General features: G+C 41.1%; 1 protein-coding gene across 1 annotated transcript; it reads left to right on the forward strand.

Annotated features, from left to right (window-relative positions):
- Window positions 1–12,000: 12,000 nt before the first annotated feature.
- On the forward strand, window positions 12,001–19,545 carry hmgb1b (high mobility group box 1b). The gene is made up of 5 exons (XM_083696320.1): window positions 12,001–12,084; window positions 12,791–12,952; window positions 17,814–17,959; window positions 18,070–18,244; window positions 18,416–19,545. Exons 2-5 carry the CDS (start codon window positions 12,806–12,808, stop codon window positions 18,536–18,538), a joined length of 591 nt encoding a protein of 196 aa, XP_083552446.1. The 5' UTR covers window positions 12,001–12,084; window positions 12,791–12,805; the 3' UTR covers window positions 18,539–19,545.
- The last annotated feature ends 556 nt before the right edge of the window (window positions 19,546–20,101 follow it).

Below are 20,101 nucleotides of genomic sequence, written 5' to 3' on the forward strand. Positions count from 1 at the left end.
CTGAGTGGAAACCCATAACGCTGAGCAGACTCATTGAAGAAGGCCAGTGTGGTGGCTGATTGTTCGATGCAGCTCACAGATACATTATCTACATGAAAACCAAGAAAGACATGAATACAGCATTGCAACACTAAGCTCACCAAACACTTTAATTGCTAACACTCTTTGTTACTCTTTGTCTTAAATAATTATGACGAACCACCCTCATTGCAGTACTCTGCACTGACTAGCAGTTCTAATGCTAATGCCAATTCTAATGCCTACTACTACGGCTGATACACATCTGCTCCATCACAACCATGGCCTCTATATGGTTGTGTGTATTTCACTTATAAAATGAAACATCTACAGATGCCCTCCTTTTTATATACACTAACAACCTCAATGTTTTGTACAGACACTGCATCAAAGTAAAGTTTACTGACAACATGAAGATGAGGCTCAGAGGCTGCAAAAACAGTGTATATATATATATAAAAAACAAGAATTGACACATGGTCTATCCAATAATCAAAAAATTCCACAGCTGTTCCCCCAGGTCCGGTAATTAGTGTGCTTACCCCCTCTACTGGCAAGAATGAGTAAACCAATTCTGGACTGATAAACTGAAAGATAAAGCCCAGTTTAATTGAAAAATCATAATAGAACCATGGGTTGCATACTAACCATTTCGAGCGGCCCAATCCAGCCTAAAATCCGACCTGACCACCGGAAATTCTCCAGAAGTGTTTGTGTGTGTTTGTGAAAAGGTGCAACTTTGACAAGATTGAGCAGACAATGTGAATGGAGGTGAGAAATAATAAAGGGTATAGGCTATTCATTTGTTATAGCTATGTTTATAGTATCCCATCAAAGACGCAGCTGTCATGAAGGATTTAGACACGCATTTACGGTCAAGAGTTAGTCAAACGTTCGATGGTATCCCGTCATGGTCATGGTGTTAGAAAAGCATTCATGGTCTTCACATAGGCCTACTCAATGGTTATTGCTCTAGTTTTTTTTAGGTTCTTGATCAAAATTGTAAATTGTCTGAGCGGCGCTAGAACAACCAACTGTCATGTACTCTGTAGATTGTTCCAGCAGTGAGGTATACCAAAACTAAAAACGGATTTACCCAATTCGGTAGAGACCCCAGGAACCTCAAGAGTTAACCAACCCTGAGAACGAGTTTGGTAACTTATGTTATTATACTTCAATACAGGGCCGGATGCAGCCTGCTTTGACTGAGGGTGCAGTGAAAATGTTTTGGGGGACATAATTTAAAATGCAGTCATATAAAACACCGGAAGGTTGTGAGTTCGATCCCAGGGGCTGCCACCATTGTGGTCCTGAGCAAGGCACTTAACTCCAAGTTGCTCCAGGGGGACTGTCCCTATTCACTGTAAATCACTCGGATAAGAGCATCTGCTAAATAAAAAATACTGTAATGTAAATGTAATGTAATATAGTCATAGTCACATTTACCCGCCACCACCCCCCATCTTTGGAGGACATCTTTATTACCTTTATTGTAGTTTTTTGGCTTGTTTACCCCCGCACTTAGTTTTTTCTTTCTTTCTTTTCTTTTTTTCTTCTTTTTACCCCCTCATAACTTTTGTGATTCTGTTTGTCATGCATATATGACATATTCCCACCACCACCACCCTTCTTAGGGTGGTGGTGGTGGTGGTGGTGGGGGGGGGGGCTGTTTTGCCTGATTGATCCCAGGCACTTCCAAGCCTATCTTTCAATGCCTGCAACATTCCACTGAGGGGCAACTCATTAACAGCTAGGAACCTGACTGTCTCCCCTATGCTTTTAATGTAATACTTGTTCTTCTCAGTCTGGTTTGGTCCTAGCAGGTGGGAAATTGTTTCACCACTTGCCTGTCTTTTCTTAATTTCTGCCCATGAGTATGAAGCTTGTACGTGGCAATGGCTAGATGCATGCTTGTTGAATCCCCTGTCTGACTCCAATGCCGTTTTCCAATTGGTAAAACCTCGTCTCGTGAAGGTTTATCATTTATGGCCCCACATTTTCGACAGGGGAACCAGAAACAGCAATCTATCTTTGCTGAGTATTCCAGTTGGTTGTTCTAGCGCCGAGAGCGATACCAACTTGGGTTGAATGCTCGAGGAACATGGCTAAACATACGCAAAGGGTACGTTTTTAAAACCGGCTGCAACGGTGTGCTGACATTTAAACCATGCTCGGCATTACCCACAGCAGCGGAAATGTTTTGCCTTATCGGACGTTATAGCCGCGTTGTTAATGAGAGAGGGAGTGCTTGTACTGGGGCCGGCAGTATGCTCTGCCTGCTCTGGAGTAGGGCTTTTAGGCGTGGCACATCATATGGGGCAGTAGCAGGGGCAATATGTGGTTTGGGGATCAGAAATCGACGTATGATTCTTCTTAGGCTATGCACAAACATGCACTCCCAACAAGAACTAGCTAGCTAACCGAGCTAGCAGCCTACTATCTACAGCCTTGTGTTCGAGAAATCTAACTACCGGTACTAAAAACTGAAACGATTGTGAAAATCTAAACTGAAACGGTTCAACAAATAAAAGCAATGAAAAGATTGATGATCAGACTGCTTTTATAGCGTTCTCCTTGCTTGTGCTAACCGAACTATCTACTACAGAAGCACTTGACAAGACAGTCGATTGATTTGTTTCGCAGTTTCATCAGTGAGGATTGAGGCGGAGCTTTGCATTGCCCAACCAACCAATCAGAAACAATTTGAAGAAAGGAATTCAATGATTGGTTTCCAGACGTTTTACACGAAAATAAAAATGTAAGGTTTTGGCTGTGAGGATGGTAGAGAGAGGACTTGACTGGGGGGGCATGACAAGAATCTGGGGGGGGGGGGGGGGGGGGCGTAGTCCGACCCAGCACCCCCCTGTATCCGGCCACGCTTCAATACCGAGTTGAGGTAAGCCGGAAGTAAGGCTTTGTACACAAAAAAGGAGTAATGGTGCGAAGTATGCATTGATGGGTTTTAAAACTATCACCTGTGATAAAGCGAATTGTGCTGTGATAAATGGCATCCGTGGGTTTAAGAGTGGTGGCTACTGCATTTTGTTAGATGATATCACCATAATATAGCACTGGCATGAAGGTTGATTGTATAATCCGCTTTCTGCTGTTCAGGGAAAGGCAACATCTATTACTATAAAAGAAGTCCACCTTAAATCTTAGCTTTTTAACAAGCTCTGCTGTATGTTTTCTAAATGTCAACCCTTTGTCTAACCAAATGCCCAGGTTTTTATGAGCGGGGACATGCTTAATATGGGCACCACCCAATGTGCATAAGCCATCAGAGAATTTTTTTTGTGATTTGGAAAATAATATATACTTGTTTTTTCCAGTACCAAGTTTAGTTCAACAAATTCTTTCTGTAGGACAATAAATGCAGACTGTAACTCAGAAAGAGCCTGGTCAATCGTGAGGGCAATAGCATACAACAATGTCATCGGCATATAAATGCAGGTTACAATTAATTACAGATAATCCAATATTGTTAATGTAAATAGTAAAAAGTACTGGACCAAGAATCGATCCTTGTGTGACACCCTTTGTTATGTCCAGAAAACCTGATAATTTTCAATTATTATTTCAGCTGCCTGGATCAAGCAGACCAGCCCCAATGGACATTTTTTACATCAGTCTTAAACAGTGCACCACAAGTAGAAAATTGTTGAAATGAAAACAAAGATTCACTGACTGACCTCCCATTGAGCTAACTGGGGGGCTGGGAGAAGAGAGAGCAGTCGACGGACTGACTAGAGGCAGCCAAACCACTGTTTTTCTCTAATAAAAAGGAGGATAAAACACTAATCTAATAAAAAAAAAAGGATAAAACACTGATTAAAGGCATCACTCATCAAATCTTTCTCAGTAATGAGGCCACAGTTTGACAACTTGCTTAGGTGGGGAGGAAGAGGAATTTTCATGCTTCAAAGCGTTAACTGTTTTCCAAAATTGTATAGGATCACCTGCAGAATCTGAGATAGCACTTATGACAGTAGCTTGATTTAGCTTTCTTGAGGAAGTGCATATACAGTTAGGTCTGGAAATATTTGGACAGTGACACCATTTTCATAATTTTGGCTCTGTACGCCACCACAATGGATTTGAAATGAAACAATCGAGATGCAATTGAAGGGCAGACTTTCAGCTTTAATTCAAGGGGTTGAACAAAAATATTGTATGAAACGTTTAGGAATTGCAACCATTTTTATACACAGTCCCCTATTTTCAGGGGCTCAAATGTAATTGGACAAATTAAAATTTTTAATTTTTAATACTTTGTCGAGAATCCTTTGCAGGCAATGACTGCCTAATGTCTGGAACCCATGGACATCACCAAATGCTGGGTTTCCTCCTTTGTTATGCTTTGCCAGACCTGTACTGCAGCTGTCTTCAGTTGTTGTTTGTTTGTGGGTCTTTCTGCCTTTAGTTTTGTCTTCAGCAAGTGAAATGCATGCTCGATCCAGTTGAGATCAGATGATTGACTCGGCCATTGCAGAATATTCCACTTCTTTGCCTTAAAAAACTCCTGGGTTGCTTTCACAGTATGTTTTGGGTCATTGTCCATCTGTACTGTGAAGCACCGTCCAATCAACTTTGCAGAATTTGGCTGAATCTGAGCAGACAGTATATCCCTAAACACTTCAGAATTCATCTGGCTGCTTCTGTCTTCTGTCACATCATCAATAAACACTAGTGACCCAGTGCCATTGGAAGCCATGCATGCCAATGCCATCACACTGCCTCCACCGTGTTTTATAGATGATGTGATATGCTTCAGATCATGAGCAGTTCCAAGCCTTCTCCATAGTTTTTTATTCCCTTCATTCTGGTACAGGTTGATTTTAGTTTCATCTGTCCAAAGAATGCTGTTCTAGAACATGGCTGGCTTTTTTAGATGTTTTTTGGCAAAGTCTAATCTGGCCTTTCTATTCTTGAGGCTTCTGAATGGTTTGCACCTTGTGGTGAACCCTCTGTATTTGCTCTCGTGAAGTCTTCTCTTTATGGTAGACTTGGATAATGATATGCCTACCTCCTGGAGAGTGTTCTTCACTTGGCTGGATGTTGTAAAAGGGTTTTTCTTCACCATGTGAAGCATCCTGCAATCATCCACCACTGTTGTCTTCCGTGGACGTCCAGGCCTTTTTGTGTTGCTGAGCTCACCAGTGTGTTCTTTTTTTCTCAGGATTTTAGTTTTTGCAGCCTAAGGATGGCCTGTTTCACTTGCATTGAGAGATCCTTTGACCGCATGTTGTACGTTCACAGCAACAGCTTCCAAATGCAAATGCCACACTGAAATCAACTCAGACCTTTTACCTGCTTAATTGATAAAGAAATAACAACGGAATAGCCCACACCTGTCCGTGAAACAGCTTTTGAGTCAATTGTCCAATTACTTTTGGTCCCTTGAAAAAGAGGGGGCTACATATAAAAGAGCTGTAATTCCTAAACCCTTCCTCCAATTTGGATGTGAATGCCCTCAAAAAGATGAGAGTCTGCACTTTAAGCCCATATTCATTATTAGATTAGATTAGATTAGATTCAACTTTATTGTCATTGTGCAGAGTACAAGTACAGAAACAACGAAATGCAGTTAGCGTCTAACCAGAAGTGCAAAAAAGCAGAAAAGTGCAGTGTGAACAATATATACAGGTAGTGCAGTATATGAGCAGTATAAGTAGTGCAGTATAAGTATAAGTAGTGCAGTGTTGCAGTATATGTATTAGCAGTAACATTATAAGCAGAATAAATAGAATGCAGTATGAACAGTATAAGCAGCATATGAGCTGTATAGGCAGTGCAGTATAAGCAGTATATATGTATTAACAGTAACATTAAACATTCAAATTTATTTGGGACAGTGAGGACAGCAAAACAGATGCAGTAAAACAACGTTTGACAAAAATAACAACACCTCCCCCTCTGCCTTCTCTGTCATTCTTAAATATAATATACCCATTTAAGGGGACACATCATTGTCAGGCCCTGACAAATTTAGCCATGTTTCAGAGATCATAAAAATGTAGGCCAATTTGCTAGCCTGTCCTGAAACTACTATCCTAGAAGGAGTTGTGTGTGTGGGGGGGGGGGGGGGGGGGGGGGGGGGGGGTTTCTCTGAGCAGATGTGGGAGACTTAGGGGGTGGGACAGTGGGTGATGGAGCAGATGTTGGTTGGAACCAACACTTGTATTGCCTGGATGGGAGGAGGGGTAGCCACTTCTGGCAGGACAGCGCAACTGGGGGGCTGTGGTAATGCATCAGACTCCTGGGAGACTTGGTAGCACCGGTAGGAGTTGAGGATGCTGAGCAGACAGAGACAGAGCAGAGACTTACTCAATGCAATTTAAATGCTAGGGCCCATCAGACAGCAATGTACTGTCTTGTGGACAGATGAGACAAATATGAACATGTAGAGAGTGATGGCAAGTGTAAAGTGTGGAGAAAAAAAGGAACTGCCCTTTATCCACAGCATACCACCTCATCTGTGAAATATGGTGAAGGGGTGTATGGATTGGGCATGTATGGCTTCCACTGGAACTGGCTCACTTGTCTTTATTGATGATACAACTGCTCACGGCAGAATTCTGAAGTGTACAGAGACATCTTGTCAGCCCAATTACAAGCAAATCCCTCCAAATTCATTGGACGGCGCTTCATCATACAGCAGGACAATGACCCAAAAACATACTGCCATAGCAACTTGGATGTTTTTCAGGGCCACAAAGTGGAAGTGTAGTGGAAGTCAATCTCAGGGCCAAGTCTGTCTCCAAATTTAAATCCTATTGAACATGCATTTCATTTGCTGAAGAGTCTTAACAGAAAACATCCTCAAAACAAACAACAACTGAAGATGGCTGCAGTACAGGCCTGGCAGAGCATCACCAGAGAACATACCCAGTGTCTGGTGGGGTCAAGGATTGTCAACCAAATATATGAGTGCTTAATTTGTATATTTGATAAATCTATCCCATCACTTTTTGTAGCCTAAAATAGGGCAACTAAGTTTAAAAAGGGTTGTAATTTTTGAATGGTGAATCCAATATGTACATAAATACAATCAAATAAAATCTGAAAATCTCTACTTTAACCTCATAGTAATTGCTTGAATTCCAAACTTTTGGACGGTAGAGCTAAACAAAGAAAAAATGCTTCAATGCCCCATTACTTATGCAGGGCACTGTATCTCTGGTTTGAACGTAAGATTGATGCAACTAGCTAACTTGCCTGTCTAGTTAGCTAGGTTAAAATCGGCAGAAACTATGACAATATCTATCTCCAATATTCAAACAATATGAACATGATTTTGTTATTCTTAGTACATGTAGAACTAGAACATTGGGAGCAGTTTCATTATGTCTTGTCAATGTTTGGTGAATGTTCGAGGAAGGACTGAGAGAAGGGCCAGACTACCTAAAACCCTATCTCTCTCTCCTCCTCAACTACATCTCCTTTGCATCAGCTGCTAAAGCTCTTACTACCATTCCAAAATTCAATCTGCCTCTGACCCAAGGAAACAGTTCTCCACATTTTCCTCACTCCTCAACCCCCCCCCCTCCTCCCTGTCTGCAGATAACTTTGTCACCTTCTTCCTATCCACAGGATCTGTCCCAGCTGTCTTTAAGACAAAAGTTAAGCCAAAGTTAAGCCTCTTCTTACTGTTCTCCCTCTATACCAAATCTCTTGGCTCTGTAATTTCCTCACATAGTTTCTCCTACCACTGCTACGTTGATGACACTCAACTCTTTCTCTCTTTCCCCCCCTCTGACACACAGGTGGTGACATGTGTCTCTGTGTGTCTTGCAGACATTTCTACTTGGATGTCAGCCCACCACCTCAAGCTCAACCTTGACAAGACTGAGCTACTCTTCCTCCCTGGGAAAGCCTGCCCTCTCCAAGACTTTTCCAGAACTCCACTGTGAACTCCTCCCAGACAGCCAAGAATCTTGGGGTGGTCCATCACAACCACTTGTCCTGCGTGGCGAACATCATAGCGACAGCGTGCTCCTGTAGATTCTTCCTCTACAACATCCAAAGGATACGTCCATTCCTCACGAGAGAAGGAGCACAACTGGCGTCCCCTGATGAGGAGGGGAGCAACTCAGCCCTGCTACCAGAGATCTGGTCCTATTCACCAATATGGACTTGAAGTTGGATCTGCCCAAGACAGAGCAGATCTCGCAACTTTACGCATGTGAAGTCCGAGGCTCCCCTATTGTGGCTGCTGAGGGGATAGACTCCTATGGCACATAGTCATCCCATTGCAGTGTTAACGTTATTAAATTCCCGATTGCAATACCTCATTGTGAACCGGAAGTCCTCGACTTCCATACTACTTTGAAATAATCTTCCAATTGCAATTTATACAAACTTCTTTCAAGATCACAATGAGGTATTGCAATCGGGAATCAAATAACATTAAGATCTAGTAGGATGACTTACCCTTGTACCATAGGAGTCAATCCCCTCAGCAGCCACAATAGGTGAGCCTCAGGACCCCACAAACGTACAGTTGTGAGATACGCTCGGGTTAGACCTGCCATTGTGAAAACACACCCCATACCACAAACCTGCAGTCACCCTTTCTGACAGATACACGCCATAAATGTTCTCCTTGTACAGATCTTGTTTAAATAATTGTCAGTTTTTTATTTGTTATGTACTGTCTCAGTTCATGTATAATAAAAAAAATGTTTGCGGAAGTGTTTGTGAAATTGTTAGCGGAAGCAAGGTAGCCAGATTTTGTGCTATCTGCCAGGACTTTTAACCCAGGTGTGAAAATAGTAACCCCTGCCGCTCTTTAGGCAATACTTTACTGGACATTGGATATACTACCCATTGGACTATGCCTCCCATTCACTCGAATGGCATACAGATGGAGGTTTGGTCGACAAGCAGCCCCTCTCGCTCTCCAGTTTGAACCAAAGTCACTTCCATGAAATGTGGGATGTGTCTGATGTTCCTTGTGGCAGTGAAATGAGACCCTTGGTTACATTCTGATGACCCTTTTGTGTGTGATGGATGTAATCGCATTATTGAACTGTAGGCTGATATCCTTCACCTCACGGAGGTGATGAAAGAGGGAGATAATTTTATTACTGTTCTTCAGGACCAGCTAATACAGCATGCCTCCCACAGTTCAGCCCTTGGGGTAGGCCGAACCCCTGTTTAGCCTGAGTACTTTTCCCCCACTTGACCAGCCGCTGAATCGGTGGTCCCAAGAAACCAGAAGGAAAAGGACGGGCAAACGGATGACTACCTATGTTCGCCCCCAGTAAAGACTACTTGGTGGAGCTGACCAATGGTTTCGCCCTGCTGGACCCTGACGCCCCAGCTCCACCTATCCCTGGCTCGTCCCCCCAGTAGACCTTGGGGGTCCAGGCACTGGCAGCATCCTCAACTTCTGATTGTGCCCCGGAGCCTTCCCTGGAGTCTGGGGTTTTAGCGCGGGGGGTCTCCTCGGAGGCAGTATCATCCTCCCCCACAGGTCCATCCCCGGCAGTTCCCCCCACCTCCCGCAGGTCCCTGAGGGCACAGATTTCTGCAGCCACTCACCTCCCACAAGCCATCATCATCGGCAGCTCGATGGTGAGGAATGCTGTGGTCCCCGGAGTAGAAACGTTGTGCTATCCCGGGGCACGGGTAAATGATATCACTGCACAGCTTCCCTCCATTCTACACTGTCAGCAGAGGCCAGAGGCCATCATAGTCCATGTGGGCTCAAATAACATCAAACAGCGTCAATCGGAGCTTCTGAAGGAGGATTTTATAGAGCTGATAAACATCATGAAAGGCTCCGTTTAGCACCCGATTATTTCAGGCCCTGTACCATCATTGGATCGCGGTGAAAGATTCAGCAGATTTTTTAGTTTTGACAGAATTGGCTGAAGGACTACAACCAGTCTGTTGAAGTGGCTTTCATAGAGAACTATCCACCCAAACCACCTTGGAGCCTGGGCTCTCTCATCACATTTCAAAAACTCCATGCAGTAATGACTCACCGGTAATTCAGGCCCCGCAGTTAATCCCTACTGTTGTTTGAAAGCGTTGTCATCATCATTGTACAGCAGTTATCTAAAATCTGTTCCCTTGTTCAAGACACAGACCAAATGGTGTGGCTATAAACAACCTTGTTTAGTGTAGAAACAACTGTTAGTGGGGGGTTACCATATATATATATATATATATATATATACATACACACACACACACACACCGGCCACTTTATTAGGTACACCTTGCTAGTACCGGGTTGGACCCCCTTTTGCCTTCAGAACTGCCTTAATTCTTTGTGGCATAGATTCAACAAGGTGCTGGAAACATTCCTCAGAGATTTTGGTCCATATTGACATGATAGCACCACGCAGTTGCTGCAGATTTGTCGGCTGCAACAATACTCAGGTAGGCTGCGGCGTTTAAACAATGCTCAATTGGTACTAAGGGGCCCAAGAAAATATCCCCCACACCATTACACCACCACCACCAGCCTGAACCGTTGATACAAGGCAGGATGGATCCATGCTTTCATGTTGTTTACACCAAATTCTGACCCTACCATCTGAATGTCGCAGCAGAAATCGAGACTCATCAGACCAGGCAACGTTTTTCCAATCTTCTATTGTCCAATTTTGGTGAGCCTGTGCGAATTGTAGCCTCAGTTTCCTGTTCTTAGCTGACAGGAGTGGCACCCGGTGTGGTCTTCTGCTGCTGTAGCCCATCTGCTTCAAGGTTTGACGTGTTGTGCCTTCAAATATGGTCTTCTGCATACCTTTCTTGTAACAAGTGGTTATTTGAGTTACTGTTGCCTTTCTATCATCTCGAACCAGTCTGGCCATTCTCCTCTGACCTCTGGCATCAAACCTATAGCAGAGCGCTGTTGACACACACACACATTTCGACACGCACACTGTTTTCGACTCGCCCACTACTCCGGGATGCAGCTACCTATAGTTCCTTAAGTGAATGTCCCCGATTGGAACGCACTCAATGCTATTGTAATGGTGTCAATGGGAAAACTCGCCCTGTACCCCAGTAGAGGGTCGTGGCTTCAGGTTTCCGCGATTATAGCTTCTTAAAAGACGACCAATCATTCAACATCACTATTCAGGACCTTGAATATACGTGCCCTATCAGATGCAACATGTAGTTGGCGGCAGCCAATGAGAGCAATACTTTATGGAGAAATTGAGCATCCATAGAGCGATAGCGTCATGTGTTTCGTGAGCTCTAAAGACCAACAACTTCCAACATTAAGACTTCCGGTTTCGTTTTTGCGACTTCAAAATAAAACAGCGAGTTAAGAGATTAATGGAAAGTGATGGGATAACAATATTTTTTTCGTATTTTTTGCTGAAATAAGGACAAATTACTGAACACAAAGTATAAACAATTTCAATCATTACAATTTATATATTGGTGTAATAACATGTAGTTTTTCACATGCCTATTGTATTTGTATAAACTGGACTTTACAGAAATATGTTTTGATTATTTAAACTCAACTGTGGTACCAGTCTACTCAGCAACAGTTCTAGAATGTAAATCAGGTGAGTTTGAGTCTCAATGGTGTTTTACCAAATGTTGCTAGCATTTTACTGTGGTCAGTCAACTCGGGCACCTATATTGGACTGGTACCAGAGATTAGTTGAAATAATCCAAACATATTTCTGTTCAGTCCAATTTATAGAAATACAATAGGCATGTGAAAAAAACCTAAACTATTTTTTTCCAAAAACTACAAACGTTGTCAAGGGAACCTGGTAAACTACACAAATCTACCACATAATAGGTGATTTAACCTTGACATTATTGTTATTAAACAACGGCTTCTAACGCCTCTCGGCCAACCACAATGCCTGTTTAACTCGTTTTATAATGCTAAATGGAATTTAACTTGAGCGCTTTTATTTTGAAGGAATCCTCATTTTCACCGGAAATAGGTGGGCGGAGTTCCACTATTTGAGCCCAGGGAACACAGATCAAGATATCCCCTCAGCAAAAAGACCGCGCGTTGGCTTCTTCTCATCCCATTGTTTGAGACATAACATAGCTCTCTGTTTGTCCAGCAATCTTAGGGTAAGTATTTAGCTTTCTACACCAAAAGTAGCCTATTTGAGTTTATAATGAGTAATTGTGAATATTAGGCATTTTGCAATATGTATTCAGGCAAGTAAGTTTTTGTATTTTGTTAGCTAGCCATCTCTGTTGTAAGGTATGTGTTGTAGCTGTGTTACGGCGGACGGTCCTGGGCTTGATAACAAAGACATTCGCTAGCTACGTCACATTCAATTGCGCAATAATGTAGCCAACGGCGTGGGTTTTTCGACATAATTTAATAGACTTGCTAGTTAGCCCTTTAGATGTTGATTTAACTTTATTTAACTAAGCTCTGGTTATCAGTCAAGCTGGCTCAGCCCAGCCTTATGAATCATCTTCTTAGCCACTGAATTAGCTGGTCAGTTTGTTTTTATTGATGGTATGTACAATTAGTTGGCTCGTACTACAATATATAATTTAGTCTATTTGTCAACAGATGTCATGACATGGTGCACTAAGGCAGGTCTGTATTAGCTAGCTAGCAATGATTTTTGTGAAAACAAAGCGACGGAGCCGATTGGTTAGCTGCGTGCCTGAGATGGCTAGCTAATCATGGGGAACTTAGAGCTGGCATTCTGCCAGTCTACTGCACAATACCCCCCCCCCCCCTATTTAATGAACAGAAATCAAAAGTTAAGAGATTGCTAATTCTCACATTGCATTTAACCCCCCCTCCCCCCCACAGACAAATTAACCCAAGATGGTTAAGGATCCAAGGAAGCCAAGGGGCAGGATGTCCTCATATGCCTACTTTGTGCAGACCAGCCGGGAAGAGCATAAGAAGAAACACCCTGAAGCTATTGTCAACTTTGCCGAATTCTCCAAGAAATGCTCAGAAGGATGGAAGGTAGCAACATATATCTGTTAATAGGCTCTTTGCACAAAGTGACTACACAAAAAGGCTATCCCTGCTCATTTGTGCCGGTCAAGATTATCCTCACTGCAATGCAGACTGTTACACTCAATAGTCTCAATTCAGATGAGGCTATAATATGAAATGGTATAATAGAGACTGTAAAGTCAAAAGCACAACATATATTATTACAGTAATAAACAAATCACATATCTGGCTACGTTGTTGGGGAGCCAGGCGAGGTGTAGGCCTATTGGCTTAGGAAGGCCCTAGTCTATAGCCAGATATAATAGCCTAATAGTCAACAATGTCTAATGCATGTTTTATTATTTATACATACATTAATTTACCTTAACTTACTAATTTATCTCATGTGACTAAGCATCCCGGCTGGTTTGTCCAGCTGCACCGTGCTGTGAAGGTAGACTTCTAGTGGAAATGTATGGTTATAGCCTCATTTTCTCAAAATTGTTTCCCCTTTCTCTGTTTAAACACATTCGCATTGATCATAATTTAAACTATAAAATACACAACATCAGCCTCTACACTTTAGATCTGGAAGCGCACGGTAATTAGAACAGAATACTGTTATCCAATAAACAACAGCAGGCACCATTCCAAAATATATTAAACATGTATATGACAAATATAGGCCTATAGACATAACCCACAACAATCATGACAACGCAAAGGAAATGTCCCAACTAGGGTTAAAACAAGTAGTGAACAAGGTGCATGGAAACATGTGCCTATATATAAAACTGCACCATTCACCCTAACCAAGGACTGTTTGCTAGTACTTTCAACTTTCAACAAACATATCCAGCGTGTCCATGTAGTCTGCTTTTGAATTTTTGCGTCCATTTCAGGCCATATTGTGATGATAGCCTAGGCTGCCGGACGATTATTATCTTGAACTGCAAAAAATTAATTGCTTGTTGAAGACTGACCAGCAGGCCAATATTCACTCTATCCTCTTTGAGGTTGACGAGCTTGTGCGCATCTAACCATGAAAAATCGGCCCATTTGGACAACTGAACGTAGCTTATGGGGCCGAGAACAATTTACGCAAACTGGACCATGGGGGCAGATCCAGTCTTTTCAGTGTTTAGAGGCTAGAGCCAATGTGGTGGAGAAAATGTCACTGAGATCTGTGTTTAGCCTACAGGGTAGGCCTACCGAATGGCCATGGCAACCAGAGAACGGTGTGCACAGCATTTACTGCCGCTCATACTTTTATCATAATGTTTCATGACAATGGCAGAGGCCATGGCTATACCATATAGGCATACAGATACAGTGCCTTCGGAAAGTATTCAGACCCCTTCACTTTTTCCACATTTTGTTGTGTTATAGACTAAATTTAAAATTGATTAAATTAAAAGAATTTGCCATCAATCCACACACAATACTCCAGAATGACATAGCGAAAACAGGTTTAAATTTCAGTAAATGTATTATAATTGAAATACAGAAATAGCTCATGTACATAAGTATTCAGACCCTTTGCTATGACACTCTTAAAATTAGCTAGAATGCAAAAATGTCATCAACAAATCACTCAATAAGTTGAATTGAGACCATCTTAATGCAAGGATAATAGTTCATGTAATTGTGAAATTAATATCTTTGTTTTATAGGGTCTCTGTTTTGCATAGGAATCAATTACACACTGTGTGGATCAGGTTGTCATTACAAACTGACTGGCTGCCCTTGTTGAATATGTAGACATTTGTGGTTGAGTGGTGGAAACCCAGCTAAATTCAGGAAAACAGTTAAATCCCTGAAACATAGCTCCACCCCTGCACTGAAAATCATGTCAGTCTGGCCCCATAAATGACAAAAGGGAAATTAGTAGTGCTTTTAATCAACATTTGTGTACACAGGGCACTTGATAAGCTAGGTTTATCAGGTGTCCCAAAGATTGTGGGAAATGAGGTTACAATTATCTGCCAGCCTGACCCTAATAATGACATTAAGCCCATATTCTCATTTAGACAGTTCTCTTAGAAGTGCTCGATGTCCTATTAAATATAAATGTAAAGAAGTCAACGGAAGCTGACCTACTGAACCCTGGTCTGGTCTAGCGAAAACAGGTTTACATTTCAGTAAATTTATTAAAATTGAAATACAGAAATAGCTCATGTACATAAGTATTCAGACCCTTTGCTATGACACTCTTAAATGCAAAATGTCATCAAGTTGAATTGAGTCCATCTTAATGCAAGGATAATAGTTAATTTAATTTTGGAATTGTGTGGATCAGGTTGTCATTACAAACTGAGCAAATGGAGAGAAACAAAACTGGTCAGGACTGCGACCCTGAGGCCTGGAGATCTACAAAGTTGAATGGTGGAGAGGAAAAAGCAAAGTCGATGGGACAACATAATCTCAGTCACTACAAAATTGGTCTATAACCAAGTGGCCAAAAATAATCTGTTAATGTAAAATAATTTCTCATGTCCATAATTGTGTTTGCAACAATGAATTCAAGTTATACAGCAAGGAAAGTGGCTGGAAATGTGTTTATTTGGTTTTACTACAAAGCATTAACTTTGGCACCATCTCTCGTGTGAAGTATAGTGGTAGTGGTATCAAGTTATGGGTATGTTTGTCACTGGCAGGGACTGGGGAGTTTGTCAGGATCAAGAGAAAACTATGAAATTTGCTGAGTTGGTAGTGACATCCTAATCTACACAGTGTGTAATTGATTCCTATGCTAATCAGAGACCCATAAAGAGACCTATAAAAACAAATATTAATTCCAAAATTACATTAACTACTATCCTTGCGTTAAAATGGACTCAATTCAACTTATTGACTGATTTGTTGATGACATTTTTGCATTTTAGCTAATTTAAAGAGTGTCACAGCAAAGGGTCTGAATACTTATGTACATGAGGTATTTTAATAAATTTACAGAAATTTCTAAAAACTTGTTTTCGCTTTGTCATTCTGGGTTATTGTGTGTGGGTTGATGGCAAATTCTTTTAATTTAATCCATTTTAAATTGAGTCTATAACACAACAAAATGTGGAAAAAGTGAAGGGGTCTCAATACTTTTCGATGGCACTGTATATGGCTAGGTGTGGCCTACATATTATTATTTTTATAGTTTAATATGAGCGGTGTACCTGGAACTCCCAGGCCGATTTTTCATCAGTCCATCACTGGACATGCATGGTTAGATCAGCCACTGTTGACATCTTTATTACTTGGATTATACGCACACCCAAGGACGCATTGTGCTAACTTCATAGATCCATTTCAATCCCTCATTCTCTCTGCAGTTCGTTGTTTTAAATCAGGTTAGCCTATACAGCCATGACAGTTTTGCTGTAGCCACTCTTGTTTGTGCTCCGCTGGGCAGGTGGTTACGGGTTTAGGTTGCCAGAGCTGAAGCAGAGGACACACCAATATAGTCTAAAAGAAAATGTAAATGTTTTTACCAAAATTGTATAATTAAGCTATGCCTGTGATTAATAATAAAAATTAGTAATTAATTCTCACAGAATAAGCAGAGGCTTTTATTCTTGCAGCAATCGCATTGTCATTGCACAGCCTAGAACCGATTTTTTTTTTTCAAAACACAAGTTCATGCAGTTAGGGTGATTAGGCCTAGTTTAACGGCAAGAACAACACTCATGTCGTGGAGAAAATAGTTTTAATTTCTCCTCATTTTTTAATTCCTTCCATTTTTGATCCTGATAACCACTGTGTGTTGGTAAACTTCACAGTTCTGGTTTCAGGGGGCCAAATGAACACAAAGCAAATAGTCAAGTAAAATGTATAGCATGAAGTGCATTTCTAAAAGGCCACATTTTGCCCTGTTTTACATCACAGATTATAATTGCTGCACAGGTCACCCGATAGGGGTAGCCTATTTCAGGTCTATTTCAGCCGATGCATCAAAAGCAAAATGGTCTTGTCTAACTGGGTTGACGTTCAGAGTATATTTCTGTCGGTATGTTGTATTGGGTTGTGTGATTTTGTAAGAGACTGATTTGGTCATGGCCCTTGTAGACTCTTGTAGACTACCAGACGGGCGCTATTGTGCACCAAGAAGATGGAGGGACACATCCTCAGCCAGCTGTGCGATTACTACTCGCTGCCGTGGCACTGAATTATCACTAACTACCTAGTTTAATGACTCCAGGTGAAGTCAGCAACAAGCCAATGTCGCCTACTTCAGACATCAGAAGTTCAGACAGTCATATTCAGCCTGTTGTAGTTACTGCAGCAAACCTGACAGTACCATTAGATTGTGCAGTTTCTCCAACTTTTTCATTGATCTGAAGCAGTGATCTCCAATGAAAATTTTCACATTCAGCCAGCTAGTTATAATTCGACCAACAGCAGATTTCAGATAACATAGAGCATTAAGCTGCACTAAATGTTAAGCCTAATACAGAAGTATATTATCTCGCTAGTTAACTAGCCACGCTGTGTTGCTGTCCCTGACTCCCTGGTGCTGAAAACGTACACCTGGTAAACTAGCTGAAAACTAAAGATGGCTTGAACCTTCATAATTATAAATTACTCAACATAAACCCTGCTCCAACTCTTTGCAATTTGTGTTGAAAATTTAGTAAGCCAATGGACCTCATGTACTTCCAGTTTAGGCAAACCCTGAAGACAGCAAGAGAAAAATACTATCCTTACGTTTATGTCCGCCCGACCGGAAACTAATTTACATGGGTAGGAAAATGCGAAAGTTCTTAGTACAAATAGCCCATTAATAGTGTGATGTTATGTTCCTTGTATACTTTTGGAACTCATCTCTGGAATGTGACACAATGGGCAGCTGAACATTCTGGCCGTATATTCGTATGTATCTATTTTTTTTTCTTTCCAGGCCATTACTCCAAAAGAGAAAGGCAAGTTTGAGGATATGGCAAAACTAGACAAGGTCCGCTATGAGAGGGAAATGACACATTATATTCCACCGAAGGGCCAGAAGATGAAGCGATTTAAGGACCCCAACGCACCCAAGAGACCACCGTACGTGCCCCTCTTTACCTATGATGTTTGCAAGATTGTAGATTTGATGAGAATAGTAGTAAAAACATAATTGATAACTGGCTAATTATATTTGTTTTTCTGTGTCCTAGGTCTGCATTCTTCATATTCTGTGCTGACTTCCGTCAAAAGGTAAAGAGTGAGCATCCTGGGTTGTCCATTGGAAACACTGCAAAAAAATTGGGAGAGATGTGGAACAGCTCAGCTGCTGAAGAAAAACAACCATATGAGAAAAAAGCAGCCATATTGAAGGAGAAATATGATAAGGTAAATGGGATTGAATGTAGGAATGTACTCTGTCGGCTTTATGTTTTATGATATTTTTTTGTGTGAATAAGATGATCAGATCTCTACTCTCAAAATTTCTCCTAAGCACTTTTGTCTTTACATCTAACATTGTTTTATATATGAAACAACTATGGTTTTTGTATTTCAAAGGATATTATTGCCTACCGTACAAAGGGTAAACTGGATTCAGGGCCGGTGGCTGCTGCAGCAGAGGAAGATGATGATGAGGATGATGACGAGGAAGATGAAGATGATGACGATGATGATGATTAGATTGCCTCCAGAGGGGTATACTACGAAGCGAGCTAAGCGAGTTGGCAAGCTAACTTTGCCTAAAATTAGCTTCAACTTGTGATGTCACGAAGGTGGCTCACCCTTTAGCCAAGTAAATTACTATTGCAACTTATCCTGAAGCTCTAACCTGCTCCAGGGCAGGCTAACTGCACATTGTCATGAATTTGTGCTCTATGCCATGTGCCCAAAATTAACCCCATCTTGCAAATAATTTAATTAAAAGCCATGTCAGAGGATTATTGCACAAAGGATAAACCCTAACCCTAAAAATAATAATAAAATATGATCATATGTTAAAACATTGTTGAAATTATCGATATATATATGTAGGCTGAACACACAAGAATGCATTTGACACTTCAATAAAAAGTTTCTTATGACATAGTGAAGGAAGCATCTTAAAAGTTGACACAAGCAGGCAGAGCTGGCTGATGTCCATTGATTTCGGCACAAATGAAAATGTGGCATGGGCTCACTGCGTTCTGCATTGAAATCAGTGTTTGATTCGCTGAACGTGGCTTATTGACTAAGAGGCAGCACTACTTAAATCTGGCTTGAATTTCAGCAGATGCTGAACCTGAATTTGACCATAAGTCAAGCTCACTAATTTTTGATTATCCTGAAAAGTATAGCTCGATTTGTAGTATACCCCTCAATTGTATACTGAATTCCTGTTATGCCATTAAATCCTATTCCACACAATTCACATCTTGAAACAAAACCAGACTAAACTAGAACATGTTGCGCTGTGTATATTTAATGTTTAAGATGTAAAGTGTTATTCTCCTTTTTTTGTAAAGTTAACACTACATATCTTTTTTTGACATTTTTAGTGGTAGTTCTTTATCCTCTGCCCTTTTCTGTAACTTGGGAGGATTATAAATCAGTATGAAAGTAATTAGTTATCTAGGTGTGCAACTCATAAATCACATTTCTGGATTGGTAGTGTATTTTCCTGTATTTGTTTTAAAGAATAATTTTTCATATGTGTTGTCACAATGTCTTTTTATTGTTATTTGAATACCACTCTTATAACAGACGTAGCCGTCGACATTCAAGGATGTCTTAAATAAACCTATTTTTTTATAAAAACATTGTCTCCTATTTGCCAGGCTAAGGGGTTTATGAGTTAAGTGTTCATTATTTGACTACATAGTTTATAGCATAAATTAGTACATGATTCCAAATTTGACATTGCAAATCTAGTGTTCAAATCAATAGATGATAGTGGAAAATGGGCGTAGTTTATGCAGGTATACCAGCCCAGGTGAAGTTGTAAAGTCTGGGAAAGGGCTTAGATGAGGAGCAGTATAGATTCTGTTTATTTCATTAAGTGAAAGGAGTACAAACACCCTACTTTTCTGAATGAGACAGATGAAAGCACAAGGTGAATTGTACAGTAGGTGGTGCCAGGTGTCAGCAAAGCTAAGAATTCACCCTAGCACCATCTGCATCGAAGTGTGATTCAAACAGGACACATTTATTTACTGCAATAGCATTTGACAAGGTAGACCTATCCTACCCATATTTGCAAATAAGGCC

Source organism: Argentina silus (genome assembly GCF_951799395.1).
Source record: "Argentina silus genome assembly, chromosome: X".
Lineage (NCBI taxonomy): Eukaryota > Metazoa > Chordata > Actinopteri > Argentiniformes > Argentinidae > Argentina > Argentina silus.

Excerpts from the sequence above, each read along its gene's own strand:
- hmgb1b (XM_083696320.1), top strand. The coding sequence starts at position 12,806 with ATGGTTAAGGATCCAAGGAAGCCAAGGGGCAGGATGTCCTCATATGCC. Across the intron at positions 17,960-18,069 it reads AACGCACCCAAGAGACCACC|GTCTGCATTCTTCATATTCT; the intron begins GTACGTGCCCCT and ends TCTGTGTCCTAG. Across the intron at positions 18,245-18,415 it reads TGAAGGAGAAATATGATAAG|GATATTATTGCCTACCGTAC; the intron begins GTAAATGGGATT and ends TGTATTTCAAAG.